The 10,141-nt window shown below is 38.8% G+C and overlaps 1 protein-coding gene across 1 annotated transcript; it reads left to right on the forward strand.

The window, feature by feature from the left end:
- The first annotated feature begins 203 nt into the window (after nucleotides 1-203).
- Nucleotides 204-10,010, forward strand: LOC146475358 (neuronal acetylcholine receptor subunit alpha-5-like). Its single transcript, XM_085115774.1, has 6 exons — nucleotides 204-748; nucleotides 2,979-3,127; nucleotides 3,803-3,847; nucleotides 6,776-6,885; nucleotides 7,125-7,360; nucleotides 8,033-10,010. The coding sequence occupies exons 1-6, from the start codon at nucleotides 694-696 to the stop codon at nucleotides 8,737-8,739; spliced, it is 1,302 nt and encodes a 433-aa protein (XP_084971900.1). The 5' UTR covers nucleotides 204-693; the 3' UTR covers nucleotides 8,740-10,010.
- The last annotated feature ends 131 nt before the right edge of the window (nucleotides 10,011-10,141 follow it).

The following is a 10,141-nucleotide window of genomic DNA, read 5'->3' on the forward strand; positions in this document are numbered from 1 at the left end:
TATATTGATACTGTCTGATCACTTATGTTAATGTTGTTTTTAATAGTGTTTTTAATTATTACAACGGTACGTGCCTAACGAAGCCATGTTAATGCGAGCGTACAAATATTTCTTTCTACTTCGCTTGGGTTGCCTAGGTTCTAGTTCTGTTCTTCCAATCAAAAAACGAAAAAAAATTATGATACGTTCGAGACAAAATCAGTCTAAAAGTCATTATGACATCAACATGTTGGCAATGAACTCATAAAATATCGTTATCATGTTTATGTATGTTTATCGCTGCTGACAAATATTAACGTGCTGGTTTCCTAGCAACCTGAGCAGATTTGACACTACCTATTTTGCAATTGTGCATAGTCATTTTTATCAATTTTGAATTTAATCATCGACTCATAATTTCATCTTCCGAAATTTTATCTTAAACAAAGAACGGTCAAACGTTGGGATTAGTGATGAATTATAATTTGAATCAGTCAGTTCTTTAATTACTAAACCATCCCCATTTCTTTACGTGACACGATGTTGTTATTGTGATATGATGTCACTGACCTCCGAGGGAATAACATACATATTTTATTTCATATTTGACGCAAGCATCAGTTGGTTCTCCAAATCCTTCTCTGCCAAGGCGGGTCAAGTTATCTGCGCTCTTTGGAGAGAAACAGAAGCTTCCGAAGTACTATACAATCAGTAATGAATCAGATTGAAATCTTTCTCGTATTGCTCCAAATTCTCTCCGTGTTTGAAGGTAAGTGAGTCGCTGAATCTTCTAGTTCTTTTATTCAACGTTATTTATAAGTCGGAGCTTAAACGATTTGGGCTCAAATAAACATGATAAAATTTTAATCTAGATCGTTTCTGTACCTGGTTTTGTTTCTAACATTGCGTTTTGTTATCCGTTTTTGTGCCGCTAGCCTGTTAAACATGTGCGGAATCGACAAAATGCCGTAAAGCGTTACCATTTAAGCGGATTTCAATGTAAATGAAACTATATTATTAAGCACGTACGCCGGTTTCCCACATGATACGCTGCTGTTTGTTCTTGTCGGCCACAAACGAAATTACACAATTGCAAAATTTGTCACACGCATGGTTAAATACTAACAGCCGTCGTTTTTTTTTTTTTTTGTAATAATTCCTGATCTCGGCAAAGAAAACCAAAAGCCACTTGTTCATTCGCTAGCTTAATGTTATGTGTTCAGTTGGAAGTCCTTCATAACAAACAACAACGTATACACAAAAGCCTATTACATGCAACGCTCGATGGTTTAAACTTGACTTCTTTCACTCACAGCTAAAAAAACTCTGTTACTTGGTTTAACTTCTGTAATCTGCCGATGTAATTCACTGTTTTGAAGCGTGATGTTCCGGTTCAGTAGCGACCATTAGCCAAATTTGTAAAGGTTTAGAAAAGCTGGCTGCAAATTATTCTTTGATACTAATTAAAGAAGGCATGGAACGAACTTATCACTACTGGATATGATGCCGATATCCGCTAAAAAAATGTTAGCTCACGGAACTGTTTTTTAAAGAGCCGCAAAATTAAGGAAGCGAACAAATAAAATTCCAAGGGGAAGTTTGAGTGGCCGATTATTAAAACCTATGATGTGAACTTGAAGCGTTTTACAGTAATTACATTTAAAAAAAAAAAAAAATTAGAATTGGAAAACGGCGAAAACACCTGTCCTCTCAGTAGGCAAGTTTTAAATACATTAGAGAGATTAGAATGTTTACCACAAACTGCAAACAGAAGAAAGGACTACGTCACCAAGTTTATCCTTCATTTGCCCTTTTGTACAAGCTCGAGAAACTGTACTGCAGTTTTGCCGCAAAGTTCTCACAAATTTTAAGTCCACGGTTGTTTTATTTAAATTTTAAAGAGACAGGCTGGGGCAATTTTACATTTTCTGTTTAAATAACCATGAAAAATTGATTTGTTCTGTTTGCGTAGAATGATAGAAACAAGAAAATTCAACCAATTGTAGCACGCGCATTAAAATTAATTTGAACAACAATTTATATTAAATTTATTGACGGTGGGGCCCTTTTGGACTGTAGGTTTATGGCACGTTACGTCATAGCGGCCATGTTGGTGGTTAGGAACTGTTACGCCGCAAAATGTAATACTAACGCAAAATGTAATAAGAATCGCCGCAAAATGTAATACTAAAGCAAAATGTAATAACATCGACGCAAAATGTAAGAACTTTTCGGACGCATAATGTGATAATGCAAAATGTAATAACTCACGAATGACGAAATCAGTATCATGATTCAGTGTCATTCACCTATGCATAAATTGAATAACAGGTGTACAGGTTTTATTCTCAACTCTTAAAAGTTTCAGATCGAGGAACTGATGTTCTCTTACCGTATCTACTTATTGTGGCGTTTAAAAATGTGACTTTTTTGGTGCTACGCTTATTCAAAACGATCACTTTTGGATAAAAAAAATGCATAATAGGAATAAACAAACTAGAAAAGCCAGAATTGTCTCAAAACAATGCGCTCATAGTTTTTCGTATCATACAATACATAATTCCTGAAATTTAAGTTAATCAGGTGTTGCTTTCACTTATCTAATTGATCACGCTGTGAACACGGTTGTTTCATTTGGAAAACTATCCCTGACCATATCTGAGCGGACCCACCTGGATTCCTTCCTTCCCTTTTTCCTTCTCACCCATCCCTCCCTGGTTGCTTCCTTGTAACCTCTCCCTCCCTCCCTCCCTCCCTCCCTAGTTTTGTCACTCCCTCCTTTCCGCATCCCTTGCTCCGTCTCGTTTTCCCTCTTCACTCCTTCGCTCCCACCTTCTTTCCGTCTCTCTCGTTTCGAGACTCCCCCAACACCTATCGCTCCCGCCCTCCTGCCTTTTCCCTTCCCTCCCTCCTTCCCTCCCTCCCTCCCTCCCTCCCTCCCTCCCTCCCTTCCCTCCTTCCCCCTGCCTCAGAAGTTACTCTTTCGATCATCCTTTTAGGGATTTTAGGAGGAACAACGTCTTCATGGGAGCATCACATCCGAGCAGACCTCCTTGTAGACTACGATAGAAAAGTACGGCCCGTCTTGAGAGGGAAGAAAGAAGTACAGGTGCAGTTTTCGCTGAGAGTCGGCAGACTTGTCAGAGTGGTACGTTTATACAATTTCGTGCGCAAGTTGTTTGGTTCGTTAACTTATACGCTGGGATGTTTGTTTTTCATTTAACTCTTCCGCTAGTTTTAACCCCCTTCTGCTCCCTCCAAGGGCCAAGTAATATGAGCTATGCATTTGATCTATAGCTGGTTATCAAGTATATATGTTGGCAAGGTTGATGCAACTTTAATTTGCGTCTGTTTATGAAATCCTAAAGTGTGACCATTCAAATGAAAGCTACTGAGCAGTTCTTTACTGTTGTGTAGTTTATGCTGCTATATATTTTAATATATTTTATATATTTTAAAAGCTACTTCGGTATATAAGGTAGTTCTAAGTTTTCTTCTGTCTATAAAACACTAACGTGTGACCATTCAAATTAAAGCTACTGAGCAGTACTTTTTAAAAAAGGTTTATAAACAGAGTTAATAACTAAGGTTGAGAAACCAAAGATTCGTTTCTACTCGCTACCGACGCAGCACCACAGTCTCTTTAATAACCCTTTTCTTAACTCCCTTATCCATTTAGGATTTTAATACGTACTGTCTAAGTTTCCCTACGTTTTCGAAAAAAGTTTGGAATTTGTCCCTTGTTTCAACATCCACCGAATATCGATCACTTAACTGGCAGGTAAAGAAGGTTAAACTCACTATTTTTCTTGTCTATTAATAGGACAATCAAGAACAAATTATTGTTGTGGATACTTGGGTTACACAGGTAGGAAACTAGTAATAGACTATTTGCGATTTGCTTTGAACCTCATTATGAAAGCGAGGCTAAGTGCAAAGTTTTTGTTATGAAAATTAGTTTTCATTCATATGCAAACAAAACTAATTTTCATTTGAAAAATTTTAAACTTAGCCTCGATCGCTTTCAAAGTAAGGTTCACAGCAACTCGGAAATGGCCTATTGTCAAAGATTAGGTTCGATCCCAGGATCTCTCTCTCTCCTTTGCCAAATTGGTGATGTCATCCACCCCTGCAAAATCTCCGGGGGATGCCAGATACGCGTCCCAAGATCCATTCATTCAATCAACGTTGTCCCATTCATTCTCGACGGCCGTCGATAAAACCCGGAACATGGAACATTCCGGAACATCCCGGAATATCCCGGAACATCCGGGAACATCCCGGAACACGAAAAAGATGATAATAAAAAATTAAGATACAACAAAAAAAAATGAACTAGAATAAAGGGAGAGATGAAATTGTGTGTATATTTATATAAAATGAAATTACATTACCCGAAACACGAAAAAAAAGATAATAATAAAAAAAATTGAGGTAAAAACAATGAAATAAAATAAAAATGAAGGAAAAAAGGAAAAAAAAAGTGTCTGTATTTTTTTATATAAAATGAAATCACATTGTATCCGAAAGAAATTTATATAAGAAGAAGTACGGAGTAGGTGGGACGGTAGGATAAATGGGGTGTTGTAACTGATCACACTGAATGGAGGCGCAAGTACTTTTCTCCATTTGAAGCACGTGTTTATCGTACGCTGCGCCAGAAATGGATCATTTCCAGCTCGGCTGGAATACGCGAATGAGCACGAAACACCCTCAGGCGTTTCTCCATCGTATTTTCTCCTTTCGTTTTGCGCAAAAATCCCTGTGTCAAAACCAATTATTAGGTAAATGGAAGGGGTTTAAAGCTCCAAACCAGCCAAAGTAGCGTATTTTCTTTAGCCGTAAATGACAGACACAGAGACGGTCAGGCGTCTTTTGCTGACAAATAATTATGGCTACACCCACATCTTGCCACCGGGGCTAGCGCGCTTCTTGAAACTCTTGCCTAATTTCACACCAAAATATGTGATTTTTCCTAACCTGTTTCAGACACGACCTTCTTGTCGATTGCATACCATCCAAATTCTCCAAATGATCATGTTAACCCGCTAGTAACATATAAGAAGCTAAATTGGTTCAAAGACCGATATGCATGTCAAACATGTGCATAGGACTTCGAAAAAATACGAGAAAATACGATGGAGAAACGCCTGAGGGTGTTTCGTGCTCATTTGCGTATTCCAGCCGAGCTGGAAATGATCCATTTCTGGCGCAGTGTACGATAAACACGTGCTTCAAATGGAGAAAAGTACTTGCGCCTCCATTCAGTGTGATCAGTTACAACACCCCAGTTATCCTACCGTCCCACCTACTCCGTACTTCTTCTTATATGAATTTCTTTCGGATACAATGTGATTTCATTTTATATAAAAAAACACAGACACTTTTTTTTTCCTTTTTTCCTTCATTTTAATTTTATTTCATTGTTTTTACCTCAATTTTTTTTTTCATTATCATTTTTTTTTCGTGTTCCGGGATGTTCCGGAATGTTCCATGTTCCGGGTTTTATCGACGGCCATTCTCGACTCCAATTTGTATTAGGAGTACGTTCTTTCTACGTCGAATGCAAATATAAATACTTATATTTTTGATGTGAGCTAACCAATTAAGTGCAATTGTGATTACGTTTCGGCGGTAATTGTCCTCGCCTAAGCCTTACATGCTTTATATTTTCATGCCCCGCAGGACTCAATACTAAATGGACTTTTAAATATATTTATTTGTGTGATTACCAGGCTTACTAGAGCGTTTTTCATTTGACTGTCGTAAAACCAACCCCAAACTAATTACTCTGGCCAATCATAATAGATGTAAACAGCGCAATGAACCAATCAGAATTCGAAGCAAATACAAGTAACCGGCACCAAGCGCGGGAAAACAGGTGCGGGCAAGGTTTTGTTTTGGCTTCTCATTGGTTGAAAAAGTGGCGGGAGTTTCGCTAACCAATCCCCGAGCGAAGTAAAGCAAAACCAAAGCAGTTAGTATTACCAAATTACTTTCGACACTCAATTGAAAAGCGCCCTAAAAACCTCTTTATAAGAACGTCGAGGTTTAGATTGACTGAAATTTCAAGAACATAGTACGAACATACCCCAGGCCAGGCTGAAGTCAGTTAAGAAAGTTTATATTTTCACCATTCGTTATTTTTTTTAATAAGCAGTATGAATACAGGTTCATTAAAATGCTTTAGTAGATACATTCCAATTAGCCAAATGCCGTGAGTCGACTGACGCGATATCTTGTACGCATGCGTTGCATTGGAGTAAGCCACGCAGGCATGCGCATGCAACTTGATACAACAATACAGCAAATAATGTTCTTTGCTAGGTTCCAGGTCTGACGCGAGCATACCATAACTGATAACTTAAGAGCATCTTATGAACAATTTCAGGCTCAAATTGCCAAAAAATATAAGAACGTTCAGCCTCAGCCACAAAATTAGACGATTTTTATAAGAAAAAGTGTCAATACTGGGAAGATTGTCCGTATTCGACACTGTTCAGATTTACGCAATAGGCGAATAAAACGAGTTGGGCGGGCATTTGTACTGCGTATCGTTGTGCTTGTGGTAGTTCATCTAGTATAAAGACGGTCACGACACATAATACGTACAGACTAATTATCGTATGAAGTTTGTCTTGAACGCCGCCTTAACCGAAGATAGTTCGTGTAGGTGCGTTATCCTTAATTCTTGCCTGTTAACGTTCGTATAAATACGAGGATATAGCAAAGCGCTAGGAATGTTCGCCCATGCAAGTTCGCCCCAAATAACTGGCTTATTTTTCTTGATTTACAGGTCTGGAATAACGAATTTCTTCAGTGGAACTCCAGTGACTATGATGACGTAGATCGCGTTCATTTCGCCCCTAATGAAATCTGGGTCCCGGACATTGCTCTCTTTAACAAGTAAGCATTATTTGACTCGCTTACATTTAATGAGTTCCTCATAGTGGATGTTGGTTTTTTCATTATCCTTGAAGTTTTGAGGACGATTGTCTTGTCCCTAAAATAACTTAAATAAGTTCGCAGAGGAGATGGCTCAGAATTCCATTGAAGCTCAAATTTGTTTTTAATTTCATACGCGATTAAAATAAATGAATTTCATATTATTATTTCCAACAAACGATGGCTTTATTCATTTTCAGTGGTGACGACGAAATTAATTTAGCCGGAGGTCGAAGCAAGTTTGTGACCGACGTCGCAGTGAACTATAAAGGCAAGTGCGTGTGGAGTGGACCAGCAACATTCAAAGTTAACTGCGAAATGTCGGTGGGCAAATGGCCGTTTGACGAACAAGTCTGCAGACTCGCGTTTGGTTCATACACATATGGAGAGAACCTTTTGAGAATCAAGTTATTCAAGGACAAGAGTCAGCTTACAAGTAAGAAAGCAACAGATGAGTAATGCTGGCTAAATATGACCTCTGTAGAACAAGAGCATATATTTCTCATACTAAGAGCCAACGCTCTCCGTCATCTCGTACCCAGATCTCACTCTGCAGGTTTGGAAATGTGAAACTGACCGTGGGAGATCTGGGTACGAGATTACGCTTTCCGGAGCAGATTTATTTTTGGAGCGAATCTCAGGGGACCTTTGGATCGAATAAAGAAGAGCTTTAATGATTCATTTAACTGTCATACATCATTCCTTTTCGCGGGCAAAACAGTTCTAAAATCTACTCGGGACACATGTATGGCTTTCTGTTCAATCATAATAGTGACAATTCTCAAATCTGATGGGCTATCAGCAGGCATGTTTTGAATATAACATGTAATAGAATCGTGTTTGCGCGTCATTTCAAAGTGATTGGCTAGAACGCGCCATGAAGGATGCTGTACATAACTGATATATTTTCATTCTTCTATCATCATCGTCGCCATCATCATCATCATCATTATTTTTTATCATGATTATCATCATTCTCATCATCATGAGCATCGTGATCATCATCATCATCATCATCATCATCATCATCATCATCATCATCATTACTATCGTTGAAGCTCCAGACAGTAAAATAGACTTGACAGGAGCATTCATTTTTCCATTTCAGATGAATTTGTGAAAAGTGGAAACTGGGAGATAATGGATATTACTTCTGAAATCTCGGAAACTGATCACGGCAACTGCTGTCCGCATAACTTTAGCCAGGCTGTTTACAAGTTGAGTATGAAACGCAAGTCTCTCTACTACACCTTCTACCTCACGGTACCTTGTGTTATTCTGACGATCCTAGCACTGAGCAGCTTTCTAATCCACGTAGAAAGCGGGGAGCGCATTGGATTCGTTACAACAGTCCTGCTTGCCATGACAGTGTTTTTACTTGTTATTCCATCATGGTTGCCAGTCACGTCAGAGAGTCTTCCAATTTTGGGCGTCCTCCTTGAGGGTACAATGATCATTATAACCCTGATCCTCTTCGCGAATGTTTTCACCCTGTGGGTTTACTTCCGAGAGGGAATGCCCCCGGACTGGGTCCAGAAAATCGCGCGGTTTTGCGGCAGAGGAAAAAGAAAGAAAACCCAGCAGATTCACGTGGCCGAATCAGAGAGCCTTCAGCCTGCAATTGTCAAATCGGCTGCGACTATGGCGGGAATAGAGATGATGGAATCCAACAGAGGGACACCAACAGAGATCCAACCTAAGGAGAAGCACTACACATGGCAGAGAGTGTCTACCAAACTTGACCGCGCGTTTTTTACATTTTTTGTAATTGTTTCCGTAATTGCATATGCTGTTTACATAAGCGTTTCACTGTAGTGTTTGAGTCAAGTTCCACTTGAATGATGGCTTAGGCAAGAACAAACGGCTAAACGGAGCACCAAACTCCCATTCCAGTCGTACCAAGAAAGATTGACCTCTTTTTTTTGCCATTTGAGAGTTTACAAGATTAGATAACGGAAAGTGCAATTTATTTAAACAAATGCTTTGAAAATCTAGAACCCATTCATCAGTGGCAACGGAAACCTTTATTCAAAAGGGCTGTTTTAGTCTACGGACAGTGTTGATGCCACATCTGCCATTTCCCAGTGTCCTCTAAGCGCCGCCAGTTTGAATACCAAGTGAGTCCTTGAGCAAAGAAAACTTTAAGTGTTTCCGTTGCCTAGTTTGCACCCCTTCATATTTTGCCGCGCTTATTTTTTAAGGTCACGTGAGAAAGAAACCCGACCGTTTGTTCTTGTTAGCGTTTATTACGTAAGCGAATTTTCCCTCAACTTATGCACTAAGAGCGGTTTTTAATTGAGTGTGGTAAAACCAAAACAAACGTAATCACTCTGGCCAATCACAAAAGAAGGAAACAACGCAATCAACCAATCAGAAATCGAAGCAAATGCATGTATCCGGCGCCAAGCGCGGGAAAACGCTTGCGAGCGAGGCACGATTGGTTTTGGCTTTGCTTCTCATTGGTTGAGAAAATGGCACGAGTTTTTTTTTAACCAATCACAGAGCGTAGTAAAGCAAAACCAAAGCAAACGCGAAATTACTTTCGACACTCAATTGAAAACCGCTCTAAAAGTTTACTGGCTTTGCGTTTGTTGTGGCCACGACAGGCCAAATAAACGGACCCCTTGTATTAGGTACAACCGAATAATCCTCAAGTATTAGAAGTAGGCTGTAAAGTAAGATAAATAATTCAGTCAAACTCGTACTGATATTTTGATTATATTTGACGCCAGTTGTCTTAAGAACATTTTATTTAAATATTGGAATATTACAAAAGCAACCACACAAATTGTAAATGATCTATCTAGTCTTTTCAAGACGCCCTTTAATTTGTTTTGTAATTCAGGTCAATATTTCGTTAGGTGTAATGTTTGGCACAAAAAGCTAAGTTGTCCATCAAACTCACTTAATGCATAAACAAAAAAATAAAGCTACTCACTCCTAATTTTACCGGTGTGTTTTTTTTACTGGTGAAGGATTATTATTCATTAAATCCCTAACGTAACAATGTAATTTTAATTTTTTAGGTCTTTTTCTATGGTCTAAGAAACTTAGTTAACAAACTTATATTGCCTTAGCCTAGAACAGAGTACCTAAAGCGCAGCTTCTCTTATAGTGGTAGCGTTTTATGGAATTCTTTGCCTCAGGATCTTAGGCAATGCGACTCTGGGGGTTTTCAAATACTGAAGATCAAAGCCCACTTTTCTTCTTTGGACTC

This window comes from Pavona decussata, unplaced genomic scaffold (genome assembly GCF_977016875.1).
Source record: "Pavona decussata unplaced genomic scaffold, jaPavDecu1.1 SCAFFOLD_84, whole genome shotgun sequence".
Taxonomy (NCBI): domain Eukaryota; kingdom Metazoa; phylum Cnidaria; class Anthozoa; order Scleractinia; family Agariciidae; genus Pavona; species Pavona decussata.

What these genes read in the sequence shown, in the direction of transcription:
- LOC146475358 (XM_085115774.1), top strand. Translation starts at nt 694, where the DNA reads ATGAATCAGATTGAAATCTTTCTCGTATTGCTCCAAATTCTCTCCGTG. An exon ending in AATTCTCTCCGTGTTTGAAG is followed by an intron (nt 749 to 2,978) that starts GTAAGTGAGTCG and finishes TCATCCTTTTAG; the next exon opens with GGATTTTAGGAGGAACAACG. An exon ending in TGGATACTTGGGTTACACAG is followed by an intron (nt 3,848 to 6,775) that starts GTAGGAAACTAG and finishes CTTGATTTACAG; the next exon opens with GTCTGGAATAACGAATTTCT.